Raw genomic sequence first — 25105 nt, forward strand, 5'->3', positions numbered from 1 at the left:
AACATGTTCAACACTGTTATTTTGAAATAGTTTTTCTCTACACAGTCTACAAATTGCTGTAATATAAAAGAAAATAGATACACAATTGACCTCATTCTGTGTATCACTATCAAAACTATTTAGGCCAAAAAAATATATGTGTGTTTACTGTCACTTGCTGAAAAAAAAAATAGGGTAGGTATGTAAGGAATTGTTTTTTAAAACTGAGTCTATGGGAGCAACATTATGACTTAATTAGTACTTAATCAAAAATACTCAAAAAAACAATGTCATTTTGTAAAAATACTCAGACATATTCGATGCTTGTGTCTGCCTAAGTCGACAATTTCAGTTTCCTTTGTTCTGTTAATTTGTTTAAAATCATAATGTGAAATTCAAGGGATTTTCTATCAAACGGTTAATGATATTAAATAGATTGGTGACCACAATGGAATTATTAACGAATACATTTGCTTTTTTCTCATTTGGTCTATGATATACATGATATACTTAGATAATGCTTTTAAAGACAGTTAAAAAGATGTTTTCGATTTTAAAGGATATGAAATAATGATATCAACGTTTAATATTACATGCATATATTAATTGTGGTTTACTCGATTTATGTTTTATTTTGTGGCATAATGTTCACAATTTTTTAGCATTTTTGAAGTTCAATTTCCAAAGCATGTATTCCACAATAAATTGTGTGTTAGATCCTTTAAATCTTAAACAAAACATTTAACTGTTCATGTTAATAATTTTAGATTCTTAAACCTCATAACGTATTTTAACATATGACTGTATTTTACCTATTGCGTCTGTTATGTTAAGACAGCGTTGTTAATGTGGTGGAATACGACTGTCATACAAGTGAGAGGTTTAGCTAGCTATAAAACAAGGTTCAATCCACCGTTTTCCACACAAGAAAATACCTGTACCAAGTCAGGAATATGACAGTTGTTATCCATTCGTTTGTTGTGTTTCAAATTTTGACATTGCCATCGGATAAGGGACATTTCCTTTTTTTATTTTTCTTGAGGTTCAGTATTTCTGTGATAATACTTTCACTCTTTTGAAATGGGTCCAACCTTTTAACGTTATATATCTTGTTATTTAATTCACATAAGAGAAAACTTGTCCGAGAACCAAATATAGAACATTAGATGGATCATGCAATAACTTACAAAATCCTACATGGGGAAAGGCTAAAACGACAGAGAGAAGACTCGAGGATGCAAGAGGAAGACCAATGGAGGCTTACGAGGACGGTACGATATGAAAAGAAGTTCATGATGTATCAAAGTAAACAATACATACATTTTACCAAACTTTATACGTTTTAAAGATAAATGACATCTTAACGAAGGTTTAACTACTGTTGCATCATGAAGATATTTTACAACCCTAAACATATTTTACAACCATGAATTATTGTATAGCCATAACATATTGTATAACCATCAACATCTTTATAAGACAGTTTGTATCAAAATAGCATGATGGCATAGATTATTCTATTTCGTGATTATAACATTTTTTTTTTAAATGAATGGCATAACCAAATAAGTAAGACACAATTGAAATAAAAAGTACTCTCACACTTGTAAACAGCTCAAGTATGTTACTTGAAAGATTCATCATAGTCTTTGATTTTCAATGAACCATAGAACTTCCTTTCATCCTTTTTCACATATACACACACGGGAAATTCTACAGAAACTATATATTATTTTTTTAGTCTGTTATCAAATCTTAACTTGAAATTCAGGCATGAATTTAAAGTTTAAATATTGTAATCAATATTGACTACTGATTTAGTTGCAGGTCGGGGTTTATTAAATATGAACTTCTAATAATTTGATTTTTTTTTTATGTTTTCTAAATTTTTCATTGGTACAATAAAATGAAAAAGAAAATCTCCTTTTATAATGATTTTTTCAGTGAAAACAAATTTCGAATCTTGCGAACTTACATTTACCAAATTACAAGAAACATGATTTGTTCTAAGTTTACCCTTACCGTTGTTTACAGGAAGAAGTATACCTAGAGGTTACCCACATCACCTTCCAGATGCTAGACTTGTCAGCAATTTGATATCAGATTCAGCACTAGGTCCAGATGACCAGTTTGATAATATAAGATCTGGTGAAGTTATGGGTTTTGGCCAAATCCTAGCTCACGATTTAATAGAAACTCAAATACCCTCAGGTACACATCCATATAATCAATATAAGTTTTAATAAATTTCTTGAGCCATGAGTGCTCTTCATAATTTACTTTTATCAGGAACACAACGATCCTAATATTTGAAAACGTAAAAAGGTTAGAAGCTTATGGCCATGGAGGCTTACGAACACGGTAAACTATGAATACTATTTTTGATGATAACATCAGGTAAGCAAACATAGATGGATCTTCTTCGAAACTTGGAATACATAAATACATTCCTTAAAAATTCTATTACAATGCTTAACTGACCCTTTCGAAATTTTGAATGACGCATTTTATTTGCAATGTTTGTAAAACAGTTTGATAATCTAATCATTTTGTCCTCAAGAGCAAGCTGTGCAAATTAAAACACATATTATAGAAATAGTAAACATTGAATTTAAATCATTTCTTATTAGTATTTATCTTGTTATGAAACAAACAAACAAAGAATGATTTAAACGGATCCTCGATTACATTTTTACACAAAATGTGAGACCAGCTGTGCATGAACAATGATCAGCAATTTAATCAAAATAAAATATTTTGAATAGGTTTTGACTGTTGTAAAAAAAAAGATCCTCATTATGGCAGGTAAGCTTTACTTTAGTAAATGGATTTTGTGTGGCTTTTTCCTTTGATTAATAAATATATACCAGTAAATATGTAGATATCAACCACCTAAGTTTCACTCAAAAATTTTAACACAAGACATTCCCATTTAAGATAAGGAAAATACTGTGCAGAGTAGTTCAATTTATTGCAGAACATTTCGACACTTACTGGATCATAATAAATTGTAAATGTATTTAATGTTTGTGGATCTGATATAACTCAAACAAATTATGAAACAGTTTAATCTAATATACCTTAATGTTCATGTTATTATTTTATAAACTGTTGTAAGAATCGTTGTGAAACCTTCATCTATAAAAAAAATATAAATTCTAATATGATCGTTGTGCAACGGATTTGTAATCACATAAGCAACACGACAGGTGCCACATGTGGAGCAGGATCTGCTTACCCTTCCGGAGCACCTGAGATCACCCCTAGTTTTTGGTGGGGTTCGTATTGTTTATTCTTTAGTTTTCTATGTTGTGTCATGTGTACTATTGTTTTTCTGTTTGTCTTTTTCATTTTTAGCCATGGTGTTGTCAGTTTGTTTTAGATTTATGAGTTTGACTGTCCCTTTGGTATCTTTCGTCCCTCTTCATCTATAAAAAATATATAAATTCTAATATGACTAGCTATTATCGTCATTAAGTATCATCGCAATATATCCAACTTTAACGCAAAACGCAGTAATACACAAACACGACTGTTCGGTGTTACAACCAACTTATTAATACTGCCAGATATTCTCAATTTTCGATATCAAAATCCCCAGTTTACGAAAGCCAAGATTCAGATACACTTTATTTATCTCTATTCTACAGCAAAATAAACAAATCAGTTTATTTTATTTGTTTTTCATGGTAAAATTCCATAAAACGAAAATTGAGCGAAATGATGTTATTGTCTTGGCATGGCAACGAAGCAAGGTGACGTCACAAATATGTTTCCTAACCAAAAATCAAATGTAAATACCGGGCGTTTAAAAGCTTTTTTGTCAAGCTCAAAAAGAATAAAATTACATTGGAAGAAAATATATAAGTGGAAAATACGGTTAAACAAGAATGTGTCCACAGTACACGGATGCCCCACTCGCACTATCATTTTCTATGTTTAGTGGACCTTGAAATTAGAATAAATTCTCTAATTTGGCATTAAAATTAGAATGATCTTATCAAAGGGAACATGTATACTAAGTTTCAAGTTGATTGGACTTCATCAAAAACTACCTTGACCAAAAACTTCAACCTGAAGCGGGACAGACGGACGAACGAACGGACGGACGGACGGACGGACGAACGGACGCACAGACCAGAAAACATAATGCCCCTCTACTATCGTAGGTGGAGCATAAAAATAATCATTGAATTATATGATATTACTATTTTTTCAAAATTGGGTAAAACGGAACAGCCAAAACAGAACTGTATGTATAGTGCTTTCACGGTTAACAAAATTACCGAATTTGTCCTATTTGAATCGAAATAATTCATGGCAGCCGTAGATTTGTTTTCATTTAACCATGGGTTGAGCATTTACATTCGAATTTTACCCCTCGCTAACGCTCAGGGTAAAATACTCGAACATAAATACCCAACCCATGGTTAAATGAAAACAAATCTACGGCTGCCATGAATTATTTCTTTATATATATGATGATTTCATATGTCATTTTCTTCCAGTATACATGCCTGCTTCCCGTTACATATTCCTAAAGGAGATAGCCGATTTACACCTGGTTGTAACAGCTTTAGAAGATCAACAGCTGTCTTGGGACGTTTGTATAGTCTTTTATATTATTTTATGTGTTTCCTAATTATAAATGGATTCAGCTATTTTAAGTATACCATTCGTTCGTTAACAATTAGAAAGGAAAGACTGTAACAAACAACTTAAAAGACCATTTCACAAATGATATCGGATATGTTCCTTACGTTGTAACTACAATCCCCTTCCCTTCTATGAATGTAACCTACCAAAATAGACTATTTACCGGATTTTTTATAACATAAACAACACGACGTTTGCCACATGTTTAGCAGGATCTGCCTACTCTTCCGGAGCACCTGAGCTAACCCCTAGTTTTTGTTGGGGTTCGTGTTGCTTATTCTTTAGTTTTTTATGTTGTGTCATGTGTTCTATGTTTTGTCTGTTTGTCTTCTTTCATTTTTAGCCATGGCGTTGTAAGTTTATTTTCGATTTATGAGTTTGACTGTCCTTCTGGTATCTTTCGTCCCTCTTTTAAAAGACTACGATACAAAACAGTGATGACTAGTTATACTCTACTAGTTGTTCTTTTATCTTTGCCATTTTAATTATTGATAAAAAGTATTACCATGTAATACGTCCAATATTTCGTTATCCATTCATTTTGTAATTGTAATCGGTATTGTCGTATTTTCAGCTTTCCACTGTATATAAATTTGTTATTGAAAAAGGTTATAAATAGTTTTTTGTTATCGAAACACCTTGTCTCACTCTGACTAGCGTTCCTTAAATCTGACTGTCACTTTTTATCCTATTTTATGCTTTTTCAATGTTTTTATTGTTTAGACTTTATAAAATTTCAGCTAACGGCAGCATCCAAATTTCATATTCAAATTGATTAACCCTGACACCCATTTTTAAAAAAGAAAAATCCACTTTATTGAAGGAGTATTGAACTTAAACCTGGTGAATTGATAGTTCCATAAACATAACATATATATCTGAAATAAATTTCAACAGATGAGATGGAGGAACAAACGACTGAAATACAATAAATGAAAATAGAAACTTGTGGAATTTAAACATGGATGCGGAAGTTGCGTGGAAATATTTTTCATATAAACGTATTGACACTTATGGTTTTTAGCTGAATTTCGCCTCCGAATGACCTTAGATCACCTTCGAATAACCTTCTCACGTCAAGCAAAAATCTCTTTTTAATTATGATGTCAATTATTTTGAATTGTTATGTCAAAGTTTACGGGAACCTGTGTGGTTTTACGTAATGGCGGACAAATTTGCATACAAGTGTAAATACGTCTATTCGTTATGTCTCATATAAAAAGTCAAATCATAAAAATACTAAACTCCGAGGGAAATTCAAACGGAAAATTCCTTTTCAAATGGCAAAATCAAAAACTAAAACACATCAAACGAATGGATAACAACTGTCATATTCCTGACTTGACTAAGTTTTTTTGAATAAAATTATTCAATTAATACTGATTTATTGATTATTGATACAATAACCATTTAATTAACAATACATTGTTTGTTCCCTGTATTATACAAAATGAAAAAGCCGATTCACTTGATCCAACTCAACCAAGTTCCTCCACCCGAAACCTAAAGTAAAGGCATTGGGATGAATCACCAACATTTCAAAGGCTATTTATGTACTTTGTTTTATCGCCGCGATATAGCCTTTTTGTGCTAATGCGGCGTTAAGCAAAAAACAATCAATCAATGTACTTTTCTTTTACAGTATGAAAATGAACAAACTAGTGCATTCTATTGCAGGTCGAAGAGAACAGAGAAATTTAGTAACCTCATACATAGATGCTTCATTTTTATACGGGAGTAGTAAAGAACTAAATAAAAAATTGAGGAAGCCAAACAGCTGTAAGACATAGTTAAACTTTAGAATAATCTCTATATCCAACAGCAATTGTATAGTGAGACATTTTACATGTGATGAATAAAGCAATTAAGTGTGCATATTCTGAGTAAAAATGAAAATGATATCTCAAAAAGGCAGTTCACATTTGCTTACAACTGATTGCATTGAGTGTGTAGGTAAAGGTAAATAAACTCATCATAGATACCAGGACTAAATTTAGTATACGCCAGACGCGCGTTTCGTCTACAAAAGACTCATAAGTGACGCTCGATTCCACAAAAGTTTCAAAGGCCAAATAAAGTACAAAGTTGAACAGCATTTAGGACCAAAATTCCTAAAAGTTTTGCCAAATACAGCTAAGGTAATCTATGCCTGAGGTAGAAAAGCCTTAGTATTTCAAAAAAATTCAAATTTGTAAACAGTAAATTTATAAATATAACCATATCAATGACAATTCATGTCAGCACAAAAAGTGATGACTACTGGGCTTGTGATACCCTCGGGTAGTAATATATTTGGTTAGCTTGCTTGTTAGTTGAACTGTAAAGTTTTTTTATAAACTACCCTCTTTTACAAATTATCTGTCTGTAGGACTAGGCTTCTTCGAAAGGGGATAGTATACATTAACTGAGAATGACTTTACAGTTCAGCTAGCAAGCAAGCCAACCAAAGATATAACCTTTACCTTCACAATCAAAAACATTTATCTTACAGTCATCAAATCTCCAATTTCAATCTCTGTCTTCCTCTTGATATAGCACATAAACTATTTTTTTACCTTAAATTTTACATAACATTAAACTATATCTTTTGCATTTATATACTGTATGTTGGACAATTAATTGCAGTCCTGATGTTGGTAGACACGTATAACCTTTTACCAACTGTTCACGGCGGAAGCGGATGTCAGATGTTTCAGAAAACCGATCGATGTCCAATAGCAGGTATTTGATTAATAGTGTACACATATTTATTTTGTTTCATTTGATACAAGTTTGTACAAAATGTCAAACGGTTATGTTAAAATCATCCAAGATGTGTTTGAAGAAAATTGCGAGCTTAACTATTGCTGTCCCCGGAAATTTGACCACATATAGATATATCTAATATCTGACTACGAGTTTGTATAATTGCGATACTCAGCTACTCACACTACTGTGGATTCATTATTTTTCGTTGAATACCAATTTTCGTGGGTTTCGTGGGGACAGGTGAACCACGAATTCAAATGTTCAACGAATAGCATATTTTGATAGAATTTGCATACTGAGATGGGCGAAACCACAAAATCAAGTATCCAAAAATATACAAGTTTTCAGCTATCCACGAAAATCGATACCAACGAAAATAAATGAATCCACAGTATTTGCATTGATAAAAACCTTGCTATAATTTCTGAATTTACCTTGCTGTCTGATTGTATTTTTTGTGTGTGAACCCTTATATAAGGCCGTCCTTTTTTCTTTAAATATTTGTTTATTGCTCAACATATCGATTTTAAGATTCGATAAATGTGCTGCCCTATCTTATGAAATAGGAGAATTAAATGTTGTCGAACAGTAATATTTGACTATTACGTTCGCTGATTGTAAGAACTCTTTTTATCATAAGATATGTGTATACTTCCACGGTTATACAAGGTTAATAATATTCAGGGGATTTTCAATAAATGAATTTCAAAAAGAAAAGAAAAAGATTGATCTGCAGATATAACTACTCGTCGTTGCTGGTTTCTTAAATCGTATCATACATATTTGCCTGTTTGTACTAGTTTATTATTAATGTTGCCCTCCCTCTCCTAAAAAGAATTAAAGCATTATGTATAACAATCATAGAATTTACCAAAATGCTATCATTATATTTGGATTGCTTCTTTTACTAAAACCAGAAGTCCATTACTAGACGTCTATCTAAGACTCTTTCATTTTATGATAGTATTAAAACATTTGACGTTTTTACACTTTACACATGTATTCCCCATTCTAAACGAAAAGACGCATTGAATGAGTTGGTGTTGCTTTGTTTCATTTAGACGAATGGTCAATGTTCATACAAGTATCTTGTCGTAGGAAGGAATAAATCTTACTTTGTAAAGAATCACTCTGAATCAAACAAAAAATTCTCTGAAACTGACATTATCGAGATGCTTGATTTTTTGATTGACAACATTTTTGTTACGTTTGGAGAACGTCTTTTTCAACAAACTTTCGACATTCTAATGGGAACCAGTTGTGCCTCTCATCTTGCCGACTTGTTATTTTATTATTATGAGGCTGAATTCATACAGGAACTTCTTAGGAAGAAAGATAAGAAGTAAGCAATGTCCATTAACTTTACTTTCCGCTATATCTTAACGTACATCAAGAAATTGACATTTAAGGTCAGTTGAAAACAAAACTTTACGACAAAAGAGATGAGTTCAGCTTCCCGAATGTGAACTATCCGTTTCTATGTAGCAACATGCAAGCAGTGCCTACATACTGAGTATGTTTCTCCCAACTGATAAGATATTCCCGAGCTTGTATTTCCTATAGAGATTTCTTTAATAGAAGGTTGTTGCTCACAAGAAAGCTATTCAACCAAGAGTTCAAAATGGTGAAGTCATCCCTTTCTTAAATTTTACGGACGCCATCACGAGTTGGTTGACCGTTATGGAATATCCCTTTCACAGATGATATCGAATATGTTTCTTATGTCGTAACTAAAATCCCCTTCCCTTTTCCTACCGACCTACCGAATTAAACTATTTACCGAGTTTGTAATAACATGAACAACATCACGGGTGCCGCATGTGGAGCAGGATCTGCTTACCCGGCACCTGAGATCACCCCCAGTTTTTTGTTTGGATCGTGTTGCTTCAGTTTTCTTTGTTTGTTCTCCATCGTAATATATTATTGCAGACAGTTTTGGTACAGGAACCCGGCCGGAGTAGCCTAGAAGGATGACCCTCGTATAAAATAAGACAAATAAGATAATAATATGTATACATATATATTGATATAAAAATAATTCAAAACAATTATTTCAAAAGGTTCTATCCATTATCAAACAGATAGCAGATAGAAACCAATATTTTAATCAACTTTTGCAGGTGACGAAAGAAGTGCTGAAGCACCACAACTATCTTTAAACCATCTACTTTTTGTCAGACAGCATAATCGAGTAGCCATTAGACTTCACAATGTTAATCCACACTGGAATAATGAGAAAGTGTTTCAGGAAACTCGAAGGATCATCATAGCGCAACTTCAACATATAGTCTATAATCATTATTTGCCACTTATAATAGGACCTAGTGCAATGGCACGTTACGATTTATTATCTACACGACCAGGATTTGATGATGTATATGATAGTAGGGTTGATGCGTCTATTGTCAATAGCTTTGGAGCAGCTGCTTGGCGTTTTGGACATTCACTGATTATGCCAGATATTTCTGAGTTAGAATCAGATTTTAAAACCGTTAAATTACACACACTAGAGAACAATTTAGAGAGTCCGCATTTATGGCAAGCACATGCTGGCAGGTCCGTGAAAGGTATTACTAGATGGCTTGCAGCAAAACCGGCCCAAAAAATTGACAAGTACGTAAAAATAAGCTCTTCCTGTGCATAAAAAGGTGTTTTTTATACTTAATTGTTCACATATCCTGAATGATATGATGACTTTCAAACCCAGTAGTTAGCACTTCTGTTTTGACTTGAGTTATTGATATGGTCAAAATTAAAGATTAACTGTTAACAAAACTTTGAATTTAGAAATTCTAGGGTTTTTTTACCTCAGGAATAGATTACTTTAGCTGTTTTTGGCAAAACCCTTAGGAATTTTTGGTCCCCAATGCACTTCAATTTCGTACTTTTGGCCTTATTAACATTTTTTATTCGAGCGTCACTGATGAGTCTTTTGTAGACGAGACGTGCGTCTGGCGTAAATACAAAATTTTAGTCTGGTATATATGATTAGTTTCTTTTCAAGGATAGAGTTGTTGTTATTTTAAAAACTCACATTGAAGTGTTGTTAGTGTTCTTTCAAAACGATTGTGGTAGTTTTTTTTATAGTTAAGTCTTTATAATTTCATTAATATTTTAATGATAAGTTGATTTATTGTTATTCGTTGGAAACCATTTTTTTTTGTGGATTTCGACGGTAATATGATCCACAAAGAACAACGAAGAACTTTCTTTAGACGTGCATGCAAACTTTTAAAAAACTACGAAATCATTTATCTACTAAAATATATTTTCTTTCTTAATTCATGTAAGTTGGTATTAATGAAAAAAAATAATCCAAAGTAGCAAAAAATAAGCAAGCACTCAAACGCGGTAATGGCAGTTTATTTATTCTTTGTACAACTATCAAGGAAACGATTAGTTACAAATTTGAGCTTCTGTAATAACATTAACGGTACCAATTTTCCTGCACCAGATGCTCATTTCGACAATACATGTCTCTTCAGTGATGCTCGTCGCCAAAATATTTGAAATCCAGAGCTTATATAAAAGATGAAGAGCTATAATCCAAAAGATCCAAAAAGTATAGCCAATCCGTGAAAGGAATCAGAGCTTTGCATGAGGGAGATACATTCCCTAATTTATAATAATTTCTAATATTTTGTAAATTATGATTGTCACAATTCAAAATGATTTATACTATAGTCAATCATACGGCAATATGAAACTGACTAAATCACTATGCATATACAACTTACTAAGATAAGCAGTCTTTGGTTAAATGCATGCAAAACCTCCAGCAGAAGATACAGGTTAGATATTAATAGCAGGTGCATTAAATATTTTGTTTTACATTTCCACTGCTAATGCAAATATTTTTTTCTCTTTTGAATAACTTTTGTAAGCAATAGCAATGTGTTCTTCAAAAAAATTAAAGCTGTCGCGTTTTTTATGTTCACGGGTATACGTTTGCTTTTCGCCTAATTTGATATGAAGGACTACTGGAGATAGCTATTCCTGTTATTGGAACTCTTATTAGTGTAAGGATCCCATCTTGCAACTTTCCGAAGAAAGATATCTTAGTCAAAATATGTGATGATTAAGAACAACACGTTGATAATATTATTAAAGTAAAGAAATATGGTATGCTCACAAATGGATCTACTACCCACATACTTAAATGTGTAAATAGCTATCTACACATAAGAATATTTATTAAATCCAACCAAAGGGCACTTTTTCGATCATATACATATATAAATAATATTAATTATACAGTTATTTTAAGGATATTTTACGTTAAATATAAATGATTAAATAACTATACTTCATACTAAATGGTGTTTGAAAATAGATAAAATAGAATATTTTGTCTTTATAATACATAAACAAACTATATGTGTATAATATGTATAATAAGTTTTTGGAATGCAATTGTCTCTTATTTTAAAACAAGTACTTATAAATCTTGACACTGACATATTAACATTTTCAGACTCACTTGACATCAACCAAATAAATTGTTATTTTTCGTCGATTGTAAATCAAAATATAAAGAGTTACCCGTATATATACTTGATACTAGTTTGTAAGATTTAAATCTAATTATTTTTAAGCTTTCTCATCGATGGACTACGTAACAAGCTTTTCTTTATATCACAACCACCGGGATTCGACCTGTTTTCATTAAACATACAGAGAGGACGAGATCAAGGTGTTCCTGCTTATAATGATTGGAGAGAATTCTGCAATCTGAAAAGATTTGCATCCTTTTATGAGTTTGGGGAGTTTGCTTCGAGACTTTCACGTTTATATCGGTATGTTAATTATTTCATACGATTATAAATCAATGATCTGTTTTATCCTGCAATTAGATGTCTTATCCTACAGATACAGCCCAGGAGATATCGCTAGGCTGTATCTATAGGTGGAACAGTAGTATTTGCGTTCCAGCATTTAGGTTGCTCTTTTGTGCACCCTATCTAAGTCAATGTATCTGAACAGTGTGAATTGACAAAAAATACAGTATCAACTTAACATACTTTTCCAAACTAAGGGATGCATCAGCTGTAGAAAAATATGAAGTAATTTTACATTTAGATGAAAATGATTTTTCACTGCAGGATAAAAGACCTAAAAGCACTAGTGGCCTAAAGTTTTTAAAAATAGGAAAAAAGTAAACGGTAATCATACACATTCAATTCATTTCTGAATAGTAAAATGAAAGTACTTCAGTTAACTGTAAATGTAGAATTTTTGACAGTGTTAGAAAGTGGTAAAAATTCTAAAAAAGCTATCATTATCCCTTATGGGCCAGGAAATACTACCGTGTCACCTAAATACAATACAGACATCGATTTAGAGATCGGCCCACTGTCAGACAGCGTTTGTTTATTGCTGTTTACGAGCGTTGTATGATCCTATGTGACTTCAGAATGTGAAGTGTAGTCGCATTCCAATGACGTATTACTTGACCTTATGTGAACTTTATATGCAGTTCGTTCTGTTTGTTTTCAAGCATTAATTTTCTTTAGTACAGTAAGAATTAAACCATGTTTTTTTTCTGATAACAGACAAACAAGAACAGCCGGAGAAACGGCGACAATAATCGAGTGAAAAATAATTGAATGTGTACATGTGTTACAAACAAAAACAACCAAGCAACAATGTCAATTTCAGCATCTTCAGTGAATGTCTCATTCAGTTAAAAATTTTGAAGCGTATCACAAATCATATACTTTTGTTTTAAATCAGGCAATGTTTTGTTAATTATGACTACAGTTAGTCACCGTCACTTTACTGTTAAAACTAGTTGTTATGTCATTATAAACAAATATTTACTTTGAACGATGTTGACCATTCGATATTCTTTTCTGCGAACCCGTGCCTCAAAAGATTTGAAATCGAAAATAATTGCAATAATGTTTAGTTTTTCAGTCTTCGAAAGCAAAAACAATAAAAACGAAATTAATTGCAGGATAAAGACAATAACTGTTTAGTGTCTTTAGATATCAGCTGTATTCGATCTCGGCTCGAAGCAGGAGTAAAACCTTGCTAAAGGTCGCATTACACCTGTTTTTATGCCCCACCTACGATAGTAGAGGGGCATTATGTTTTCTGGTCTGTGCCTCCGTTCGTCCGTGCGTGCGTCCGTCCGTCCGTCCGTCCGTCCGTTCGCTTCAGGTTAAAGTTTTTGGTCAAGGTAGTTTTTGAAGAAGTTGAAGTCCAATCAACTTGAAACTTAGTACACATGTTCCCCATGATATGATCTTTCTAATTTTAATTCCAAATTATAATTTTGACCCCAATTTCACGGTCCACTGAACATAGAAAATGATAGTGCGAGTGGGGCATCCGTGTACTATGGACACATTCTTGTTTCAGTCTCGTACAAATACAGCTGATATGTAAAGACACTTAACAGTTATTGTCTATGTACGTTCGTTGCCTTTTTCGTATATTTAAGATGTTGCATTTGCAATTTACATAAATGCATCATTGTAAACATTATTTGTTTGGGCTAAATTTACAAATTATATTTGTTTTGGTTGCTCTAGTTTTACATTTATCAAATACATGAAGTCAGGTGACCAACATCGTTCCCCAACCCTAAATAAAGACAATTTTTTTTATTATGCAAAGCAATTTTTTACCACAGTCCCAGATAACGAATAGTGTGTTTCTAGATCTGATGTCTCTTTAAAGGATTGTAAATCTGCTGTAACCACGATCACATCATTATGTTTTTACCAAAATCATTATGTCTACTGGGGAAGCATAAAAGGTAAAATCACAAACATTGTGAATTCTTAAATTATTTTTCATCACTAATGAAATATCTGTTGTCAGCAAATGATTGGTCGAGATTTAATTATGACGTTAAACTTTTTTGATTTTTTTCTAGATTTCCTATTTTGGCGTCCTGGAAAAAAACACCGCGACAATGTCTAATGAGGTCACATAAAAAGCTCGGCAAGTCTCGGGCTTTAAACATTAAAATCAACTATCTCGTGGAGGAATATCGTAACACACTTGTTGCAGTGATGGAATCTATATGTACCTTGTTGTTTGTATTCTTTAAATTTTATATCTATGGTCACGTATGCGCCTTCTAAAGGTTGGCCGAAAGTATAACGTCGTGCTTACTGCAAAAGTATTAAACGTTCATTTTAGTTTGTTGTTTACTTTTTAGGTCTGTAGACGATGTTGATTTGTACATTGGTGCTCTCTTAGAAAAAGGCGAAAACGGGGGTGTTGGTCCTACGTTTGCCTGCATTATTGGTATTCAATATCATCGTTTAAAAGTTGGAGATAGATTTTGGTATGAGTCGAGTGACCGTACAACTGGATTGTCAGAAGGTAAACTGCATAAAGAAAAATAACAAAAATACAGATATCTTAAACACACCATCACAAATGTATAATCACTGTCATACTGCTAACTTGATACAGGCGTTTTCGTATGAAAAAAAGGATGGATTAAACCTGGTTTAATAACTTGCTACACCTCTCACTTGGATGCCAGTCGCATAAATTCCATTATATTTACATCAATGTGTTAACAAAAAAAATATACTGAATTTGTTTTTAATTGATCATATCATATTATGATTTTGAAACATTGAGTTTGCTCCAAAAACTACCGAAATCACAAGTCTTTCTTTCCTTAAAAGTATGATTAATTTGATTTTACGTATATCGCAGTAATGTGAGTTCGGACACCATTGCGATATTTATAATCACATTCTTACTTTACAAGTATATATTTCAGTTGTCACCTTAAACCAACATATTTGATTATCAAAGTCGAAAGATAAGGCCAGAACCAACTATCATTTAATAATTATTTTCATATCTTAATACATTTCAATAAGGAAAATGTGTCAATGCAAGAACAAGGAGCCCACATAGCTGGTTCTTAAATTGTGTATCTAAAGAGAAGGTTTCCAGAAATATAATGAGAAAGTAGACTATTTCATATACGATCTGTTTTCGTTCATTGTCGTTGTTTCCTCCAAACATAAAACAGTTTTGCAATTAATGCGTACGTGTATGTTAAATCTAAAAAGAACGAACGATTCAAACTCCACAGTCAAATGCCGTTTAAAAAAAACCCCGTAAACTATATACCCAGGGGATGCATATGTGTCACTACTGCATTTACAGATTTCTAAATCTTATATTTTGTATACTTCCTTAAAATAAAGGCTTAATTTGATAGATGCTTTTGTGCTTTTGTGTAAAATTGTTTGTTTTAAGATTGTAACACAGTGATGACTGCTGTACCCATATTTTGACTATTTTATTTATCATGTCTTTTGTTCACGCATCGTTGTAAATATAACGGAATTTGATGAGACTGTCGTACAAGTGAGAGATTTAGCGCTATAAAACCAGGTTCAACCCACCATTTTCTACATTTGAAAATGCCTGTACTAAGTCAGAAATATGACAGTTGTTGTCCATTTGTTTGATAGGTTTTGTCATTTGATTTTGCCATGTGATTAGGGTCTTTCCGATTGAATTTTCCTCGGAGTTCAGTATTTTTGTGATTTGACTTTTTGTTAAGATAAGTTAAAACAATCTGTTTTGTTAATATAAACTGCACATATTACTCTTAAATGTTGAGCGCATTATCAATTATTCGGAACGCATCATTTGACTTTTATTTTAAAAAGTATTTTCTCTGTGAAGTTACTGTTTAAATAATGTAGGTTATACAAGCAACACTTATCATGATAACATTACAAATATTATCTTTTTCAGAACAAATATACGCTATTAAATATTCTACCCTATTTTCTAAATTGTGGTGCAACAACTTTGAACATACGAAAATTCAACGTGACATATTTCAACTCCCATCCAGAGCAAAGTGAGTATTAACATCATATAGGTATGGTTTTATAAAATGGTTGCAGCATCTCAACTCCAATGAGAAAACAAAACAATACAAACAAGAGCTTAACATATGGTATTCCAAATGTTTTTTCCGATTATGTCAAGCTCAATATTACTCAGGGAACTAGGATATAAATGTTTGGTAAACAAAAATTAACAGATCATAATCTTTTATTTTGTTCAACTTACCATTTTATACCATGTTTCTTTCAGTTTACCTATGATTGATATTCTTATAAAAAAGAAGATGTGGTATGATTGCCAATGAGACAACTCTCCACAAGAGACCAAATGACACAGAAAGTAACAACTATAGGTCACCGTACGGCCTTCAACAATGAGTAAAGGCCATACCGCATAGTCAGCTATAAAGTCTCTGACATGACAATGTAAAACAATTTTCAATCGAGAAAAATAACGGTTTAATTTATTTTCTTCTGATCGTATGTGATCAAAATAAATAATAAACTTATGAGCTGTAAACGCCAATTGTATATTAAAGTGTCCTGAGTATATATAACTCTGCATATGCGGGGATGTAAATATACACCTTTATATGTATACATCCTACATATATATAAAGGTGTATATTTACATCTATCTAAATTTATATATATACAGTTGGAAACCCAGTTGAAATAGAACAAAAGAATCGAAGCTCTTTGTTAGAGAAGGCGATACATGCTTACTGTAATGTTCACTATGGTAACAAAAATTTTAAAAGTTAATAGAAACAAATAAAATTACAATTTTCTTCTCAATTACGAAGTGTTTTATTTTAAAAACACCATTTGCATACGTTTTCAATGTATCTATTACATAGTAATGCAGAACAATAAGATATCAAGTCAACGACATGGGTATCTATCAAGTTGGATGTAGAAAATGCATAACCTCAGATTTGTTTTTTAAATTACCACGGACGGAAAACACACGGACGGAAAATATATCAATCTATAGGTTCGGTAATTTTCGTGTCTGCCCTTCCATTATGTGAATCAAGAAAAAAATTAACAAAATGGGTAACAATAGTATCAAAAAGCGAAAATCGAGTGCAAATTTTTATGTTAGGGCGTGTTTGAGGTGTATAATTTGTCTTTAAAACGTACAAAGCAAGAGTATTCGATATATCATCTTGCTTCAGATTCTATCAATGTTTGTATATCAAAGCTACAGGTTGACCTTATAACATAAATAAAATCACAGTACGAAAAAGATGTAATATATGGGTCAAGTGAAATACATATCTAATGAATCACAAAAACAGAGTAGGTGTGTTCGAAAAGCTATTTTTTTTACTAAAAGTACTTGACGACAATCTTTTTAAGTTGGATGATTAAATGCATAACTTCGAAAAAATATATTTTTGTGTGTGTGATAACTAGGATTTATAATCTTCAACCACTGAACATTTTTAGTCTGCCCTTCCACGGAATATTTAATTATAATTTTTTTTAAATGTTTAAGAATTTTTGAAAATTACACCTCACAAACGATCAGACAATAGTTTTAGGTTGAATCAATGCAGACAAGATCATTAACTGATGCTCATTAGCTAGTAGATACATTTGTCTTTTAAAATACAACTGACATCTAAGGATCATAATGGTACGTCTTATGTGGATAAATTTATCGGTTTTCAAGAGCAAAATTGTCATCGCGTCATCCCTACAATGGCTTCCATTTGTGAAAATGAACTGGCGTAACGGAGAGATAATTTTGACGAAGTAGAATTCTGACTGTATATAACTCCTTTTTTCTACTGACCAAAAATTTTTACAAATCACTTTAAAGCCGAAATAATGTTCTAACGATACTTTCTAACTCGGATATCTTGACCAATCATAGAATTTTTTTAATTACTCGTAATGTTCTTTTACCACTTGTGATCTATACAGCTGTAAATATCAGGATTCTATAAATAATAGTAACTTTCTTCTTAAAATGTCCTGTTCCAAGTAAGGGAAATGGCAGTTGTTATTTTATAATTCGTTTCTGTGTGTGTTGCATTGTTGTATGTTTTTTGTTCACTTCAGTGTTTCAATTATTTCGTTTTTTTCCTTTTATAGTTGAAGTGTTTTCCTCGTTTTAGTTTGTACATGTAACCCGGATTTGGTTTTGTCTTAATCGATTTTAGACTTTCGAACAGCAGTATACTTCTGTTGTCTTTATTAACCGGTCTGTTCCCAAGAGTGAACTATTTCTATTAGCAAGATTTTATTTTTATATTTTCAGTCCTCTTACCAGTTGTGAAGGACTTCCTGAATTAGACCTCGATTTATGGAGAGAAGAAAAGACCAAGAAATAAAAATTAAAAAGTGTATGACATCTTTTGACAAAATAAATTCATTGTTTTGCCTTTTTTCATTTGCTGAGATAAAACATTATTTAGGTGTGAAATCATAGCGCTTATAATGCGTTTTATTTCCGATTCATATAAATTGAACATATTAAAATAATATCTACAAACGTCTTCAGACTGCTCAGCAAAGAGATCCGAATTTAACTCAGGCACAAAAAAAAAATACATATTCGGTTTATTCATTAAAAAATGTTTATCTTTCATTAAAAATAGGTTTTTGCAACATTAACGGAGTAATAAAAATGAAAGTGTAGTATCAGTACCGGAAATATATAGGTACAAGGCTTAACAACATAAACAATGTATGACCAATATTCGTAGTTACATGCACAACATTTTGTCAGTTATTAAAAGTTTTTAAATACAGAAACGTTGTTCCTAATTGATATGACTTGCGAACTGTGTAAATTTTGGGTCGTTAATAGTTTTGCGTGGACGAAACGCACGACGTGTGTATTACATTATAAGTTTGGCATTATTGATTAATTGTTGGTGTTTTAACGCCACTTTTAACGGCCAGTTTTTATTGGTGAAAGAGGCCAGAGTGCCCAAAAACAACCGACCTTAGATAGGAAAAGTTATAATTAATTAACATATATACAAATAATTAATTAACATATATAATTAATTAACATATCAACAAATTCAGAAATTTTACAACAAGAAGATCAGATCAAACTTAAAACTCCACCGGTACTGCAGACAAAAAATGAAAATATCACTATCAATACAGACTCAGACAATAGTATATCAAATGATCCACATTCAGAATCCTCTCAGATTCAGCAGAGGTTAACTATTTTAGAAGAAAGCACGATTAATATATCATCGGAAATTTTCAATGCACATTCAACTATAAAAAACTTTGAAACGTTACTCGGTACGAATCTCCAAGGGCTTAGAAATGATATCGTCAAAGACGTGCTAAATTTGATGAATAAAGTTGAAACTTCTCCCGAGTCTATAGAAACACTAAAACAAGTCCATGCAAGAGAGCTTAAAATGCTACGTGAAAAAATACAAGAATCAGATATTGACAAGAAGAAAATAACTGAAAAATTTGAGATAGAAAAATGTCAACTCATGAGTAAAGCAAAAGAATTGGAGAGGAATAGTTATCACACAAAAGAAGTGTTTCAAGCAACGGAGGAAAAGCTACAGAATAAGATAATAGTTCTCACTGAAAAACAAACTGAACTAGAAATTCTTCTCCATGAAAAACATGCTAAACTGCAGGAAAAAGACGCCACAATTGAAAAATTACATGATAGGCTTCAAACAGTAAAAGAAGATATATTAGTAGGCCAATGGTCAGCTGTGAATGGACAGCAATCCAAGAATGAGTCATGCTTAGAAACGTCTGGTTTCAAACACCAGTCAAATTTGCATCACAATGCAAAGAGTTCAGCATCAAGAGATTCAGTGATTCAGGAGAAAGAAGTGTCATTCACTGATTTTTCCACTCTCAAACAAAACCCTGTTAAAAAAAGGGTAATCTTTCATCATAGTTCCATTCCAAAGTTCATTGATATCAGGCGGCTGACAGCATCTTTTCAGTTGGAGGGTCTGGCTAAAAGAACCGCCACATTAGCAGACCTTGAAGGATATATTCAACAGTATGAAGATCTGACTGACAGTATCGTAATTTGTCATGTAGGAACAAATGATATACGACATTCACCTGATGTGGTATATTCCGCAGTGGATAAATATGTAGAAATAATTGAAAATCTTGAAAGACTTGGCGCAAGAATCGTCATCTCATCGCTTTTACCATGTAGGACAACTAGGCTTGCTAGAAATATTTGCCAGTTCAATGAAACATTGTACTCAAAAATAAGAGACAACAAAAATGTTACATGGTGTGACAACTCTAACTTTTTTCTTGACAGCACATCATATAATGTCAAGTTGAATCTTTATGACAAAGATGGTCTTCACATTAACATTAACGAAGGAACAAGAGTCTTGGCAGGAAATTTGAAAAAGACCTTACATTTTGTGCTAAATGGGAAGTGGCCTTCTTACAAAAAAAAACAACAAAGTAACAATCAATAGTACATTCAGTAACAAAAGCTACCAAAACCATGGTTTCTATGATGGCTATGCTAAAGATCAAATGAACAAGCACGACATGAGAAACAACAATGTTAATAACAGATTTGTAGATAACAAGGATATGAAAATGATCGAAATGGTTGTAAACACTGTTGCAGCCCTTCAAATGTTCAAGAATTAACAAGTCCCACCATATTTATGTATAACTGTCATATATACACAATGATTATATAGTATTGTTTATTGTACCTATGATATATTTTATTTTCATTTTTCTTGTTTTGTTTTCATTTTTTTATTTTTATTTTATTTTTTATCTAGTCAATTGTCTTGAATTTTTCTAGTCATAATTTGTTCTCTCACGTTTTTTTTTATTTATTGTTTGTTGTTTTTTTTTTTTGTTTTTTTTTTTTTTCAAAATTTAAAGGATACACATTAAAAAAAAAAAATGTTTCTGTTGAATCCCTTATAATTCAAAGAATGTTAAAAAACAAATTAACAATTAGTTCTTGGAATGTTCATGGTTTGTTTTACAGGGAAGATGGTAATAGATATTGCAAACTTAATGACCCTGATTTTTGTGAAAATATAAATTCTGATATTATATGCCTATTAGAAACAAAGGCTGATAAGGATGACAATCTATGTCTGAAAGGTTATACCTTATTAAAAAAGGTCGCTCGCCCCAGGAAAGGTAAAGCTATTCATGGAGGCATTGCTTTATATGCCAGAACTAATGTTAGTAAAGGAATTACATTAATCAAAGGTAATTCATCTGAATTTTTGTGGGCAAAACTAAATAAAACTTTTTTTTCACATTCATCTGATATATTTGTATGTTTTGCTTACAACTCACCAATACAGTCTAGCTATTCCAAATCTCTAAAAAGTGAGTTAACAACACTAGAAAAGATAGAACAAGACCTGAGTAAGTTTTCAAATTCAGGGGAGACTATCATTATGGGGGACCTAAATGCCCATATTAATGAAAATGATTTGGATTTTATTTCATCTGATCACGTTAAAAGTTTACAAGATATACTTCCTAATTCATATTTGGCAGATAATGTACAGTATAGGAGATATTGTACTAAAAAGAATATTAAGACTGATGAATACGGAAAACGTGTATTAGAGCTTTGCATATCATCTAGAAGCCGAATTCTAAATGGAAGAACTTTAGGGGATACATTAGGTAAACCCACTTCCCATCAATATAATGGTAGTGCTGTTGTTGATTATTGTATTGTTAGTAATAATATGCTAAAAAATGTATGTTTTTTTACTGTAAAGGATTTTACCGTCCACTCTGATCACTGTCCTATAAATGTATGTTTATCTTTAAATTTTTCTCAAGTACAACAAAAAGTTGGGAGACCAATACCTAAGGGTTTACATTGGAACAATGAGGTTCAAAAATGTTATACAGAGATGATGTTATCAAAAGAAGTTGAATCTAATGTAAAATCATTCTTAAGTAAAGACAGAGTACCACAAAGAAATGGGGTGGATGAAGCCACCGAGGATTTAACAGATATTTTTAACAACATTGTCGATAAACTAAGAAGTCATTTAAATCTTCCTAAGGGTAACAGGTTTAAATCTAAAAAACGTAAACGAAAGAAATCTAGTTTAGGGTTTGACAGCGAGTGTGAATCAATGTATCGTAATTTAATCCAATCTTCTCGTTCACTCTCTAAGGGTTCTGTAAACGAAGAAAAGTTGAAGAATTACTATGGGCTAAAAAAGCAGTTCAAAAAACTAGTACGAAAAAAAACACGACAGTATAAAGCAAAGATGGTTGATTCCTTGCTGGAATTAGAAGACAAAAACCCCAAAGCTTATTGGGATATTATTAATAAATTTAAATATTCTGACAAGGACATCAGTGATCAGAGTTCCAATATTCCCTCTGATGAATGGTATAATTATTTTAATAAACTATTAAATGTAGATTGTAGTAATGAACAGGATGATTTTCCTACAGGGTTTAATGTTTTTCTTGATTATGACATACATATGCAGGAAGTGTTGAAAGCTATAAAAAGTTTAAAGAATAACACAAGTGTAGGTTTTGACTGTATAAGTAATGAGATGCTTAAACATTCTAGTGTGAATATGTTGAATTGTATTTGCAAACTTTTCAATATCATTTTGAAATCAGCTTTATTTCCCAGTAGTTGGACAGAAAGTATGATTAAACCTCTTTTTAAATCAGGAGACGTTAGAGATCCAAGTAACTACAGAGGTATAGCAATATCTAGCTGTTTAAGTAAGTTGTTTGTAAAGATCTTGTGCAACAGATTAGATTTTTTTGTAACTGAGAACAACATACTATGTCAAAATCAAATAGGCTTTAGAAAAGCTAATAGAACAAATGATCATGTTTATACATTAAAATCCATTGTGGATAAAATGTTTAGGGCAAAAAAATATCTATATTGCTGTTTTGTTGATTTTAGAAAAGCCTTTGACACAGTCCGGAGGAATTTTCTGTTTTCTAAACTTTTTGAGCAAGGTATTAGTGGCAATATTTTCCATTTAATTAAAGATATGTACACATGTGTTAAATATTCAGTTAAACTAGATTCCGGACTGACTGATTCCATACTCTCAAATGTTGGTGTTAAACAAGGGTGTATACTGAGTCCCCTTCTTTTCAATTTATTTATGAATGACTTTCCAGGATACCTTGATAAAAAGTGTGATCCAGTAGATATAGGAAATACAAGCCTAAATTGTTTAATGTATGCAGATGACATAATTTTAATGTCTCAAACCAAAGAAGGGCTACAAAATTGTTTATCCTCATTGGAACTTTATTGTCAAAAATGGCAATTATCATTGAATATAGAAAAAACTCAAATAATAGTATTTAACAAATCAGGTAAATTATTGAAAGACTGTAATTTTTATTTTGAGCAAAATCTGATCAAAAGTGTTCAAGAGTATAAATACCTAGGTATTGTAATGAGAGCATCTGGTTCTTTCAGTACTGCAGTTGAAGATCTTAGTAAGAAAGCACTTAAAGTAATTTTCATGATTAAACGTAAATTTCACTGTACACATAATAATACACCTTTGCTTTTAAAACTTTTTGACTCCTGTGTAAAACCAGTCCTTCTCTATGGAAGTGAATTGTGGGGTCCGTACATTCTTAACCTGGACAAAAGATTAACACAAGGTTCAAATGATGATTTAGAAAAAACTTTTTTAAATTTTGCTCCTGAAAAGGTTCACATTCGATATTGTAAATATGTACTTGGTGCCACTAAATATGCTCCTAATATTGCCAGTATGGCAGAACTTGGTCGTTATCCAATCTCTATATTTGTTATTTTGCAATCTCTTAAATACTGGCTATATTTGTATAAAGACCCTCTTTTGAATTTTTCAAAATTAGCATATAAGTCAATCGAAGAAGTTGATTGTACCTTTCCATTTACCTTCAATAAACACATTTTTAAGTTTCTAAAATTAATTAATTTTGACCATGTTTGGAATAATAAAGGAACTATGTCAGAAGGAAAACTCATATCTGCAGTGAAAAAGATATTACAAGAAAGATATGGAAATTATTTTTTCTCATGTTTGTCAGGTGAAAAGCAAAACAAACTACGCACATATTACAAGTTAAAAGAGGAATATAAACCTGAGACTTATACAAAGTTAAATATCCCAAAACAATATGTTAGACAATTATGTAAATTAAGAATTTCTAACCACAATTTACACATTGAAAAAGGCAGATATAATAAAACGCCTTTGGATCAAAGAATATGTACACATTGTATTGATAACAAAATTGAAGATGAGTTTCATTTCATATGTGAATGCAACCTCTATCACGAGGAGAGGGAAAAGTTTTATGATGACATTGTTAATATTATACCATGTTTTTGCAATTTAGATAATTTTGATAAATTCAAATATTTAATGAACTGTTCGGAGACTGATGTTCTCACCAGATTTCTTATATATATAGACAAATGTATTTTGATTAGACATTCATCAGTGGGAATAATTGCATAATATTGAAATGTGAGTTTTGTCTCTTGCTTGTTATAAGTGTCAAAATTGTTGTCTGTTATGTTTATTTTTGTTTTGTATATGTTTTTTTATATGTGTTTTTGTGTTTCAGCGATGATCCTTTTGTACTGGATTTAATACTGAATAAAATTAGTTAGTTAGTTAGTTATATACAATAATAAATTCACATTTTACACATTGAACAAAACATTTTCAACACTTGTCTTATCATCACATCAAATTCTGAAGACTTATTTAGTGTCATGTAGGGAAAAAAACATTGCACATATAAAAATTGCGTCACTGAAGATTTTTTACAAGGAATTGATAAGGTTTCGTCCCATGTTACATGACGTGAAACTCACGTGAATCCCTGTATTTATTCTAATCTAT

At 31.7% G+C, this 25105-nt stretch overlaps 1 protein-coding gene across 1 annotated transcript; it reads left to right on the forward strand.

The window, feature by feature from the left end:
• The first annotated feature begins 2697 nt into the window (after positions 1-2697).
• LOC143056320 (peroxidase-like protein) lies at positions 2698-18937 on the forward strand. Its single transcript, XM_076229408.1, has 9 exons — positions 2698-2784; positions 4488-4582; positions 6313-6414; positions 7261-7356; positions 9504-9996; positions 11979-12179; positions 14555-14721; positions 16129-16237; positions 18499-18937. The coding sequence occupies exons 4-9, from the start codon at positions 7266-7268 to the stop codon at positions 18569-18571; spliced, it is 1134 nt and encodes a 377-aa protein (XP_076085523.1). The 5' UTR covers positions 2698-2784; positions 4488-4582; positions 6313-6414; positions 7261-7265; the 3' UTR covers positions 18572-18937.
• Positions 18938-25105: the final 6168 nt, after the last annotated feature.

This window comes from Mytilus galloprovincialis, chromosome 13 (assembly GCF_965363235.1).
Source record: "Mytilus galloprovincialis chromosome 13, xbMytGall1.hap1.1, whole genome shotgun sequence".
NCBI lineage: Eukaryota > Metazoa > Mollusca > Bivalvia > Mytilida > Mytilidae > Mytilus > Mytilus galloprovincialis.

What these genes read in the sequence shown, in the direction of transcription:
- LOC143056320 (XM_076229408.1), top strand. Translation starts at nt 7,266, where the DNA reads ATGTTGGTAGACACGTATAACCTTTTACCAACTGTTCACGGCGGAAGC. An exon ending in AGACTTTCACGTTTATATCG is followed by an intron (nt 12,180 to 14,554) that starts GTATGTTAATTA and finishes TTTACTTTTTAG; the next exon opens with GTCTGTAGACGATGTTGATT. An exon ending in CAACTCCCATCCAGAGCAAA is followed by an intron (nt 16,238 to 18,498) that starts GTGAGTATTAAC and finishes TTATATTTTCAG; the next exon opens with TCCTCTTACCAGTTGTGAAG.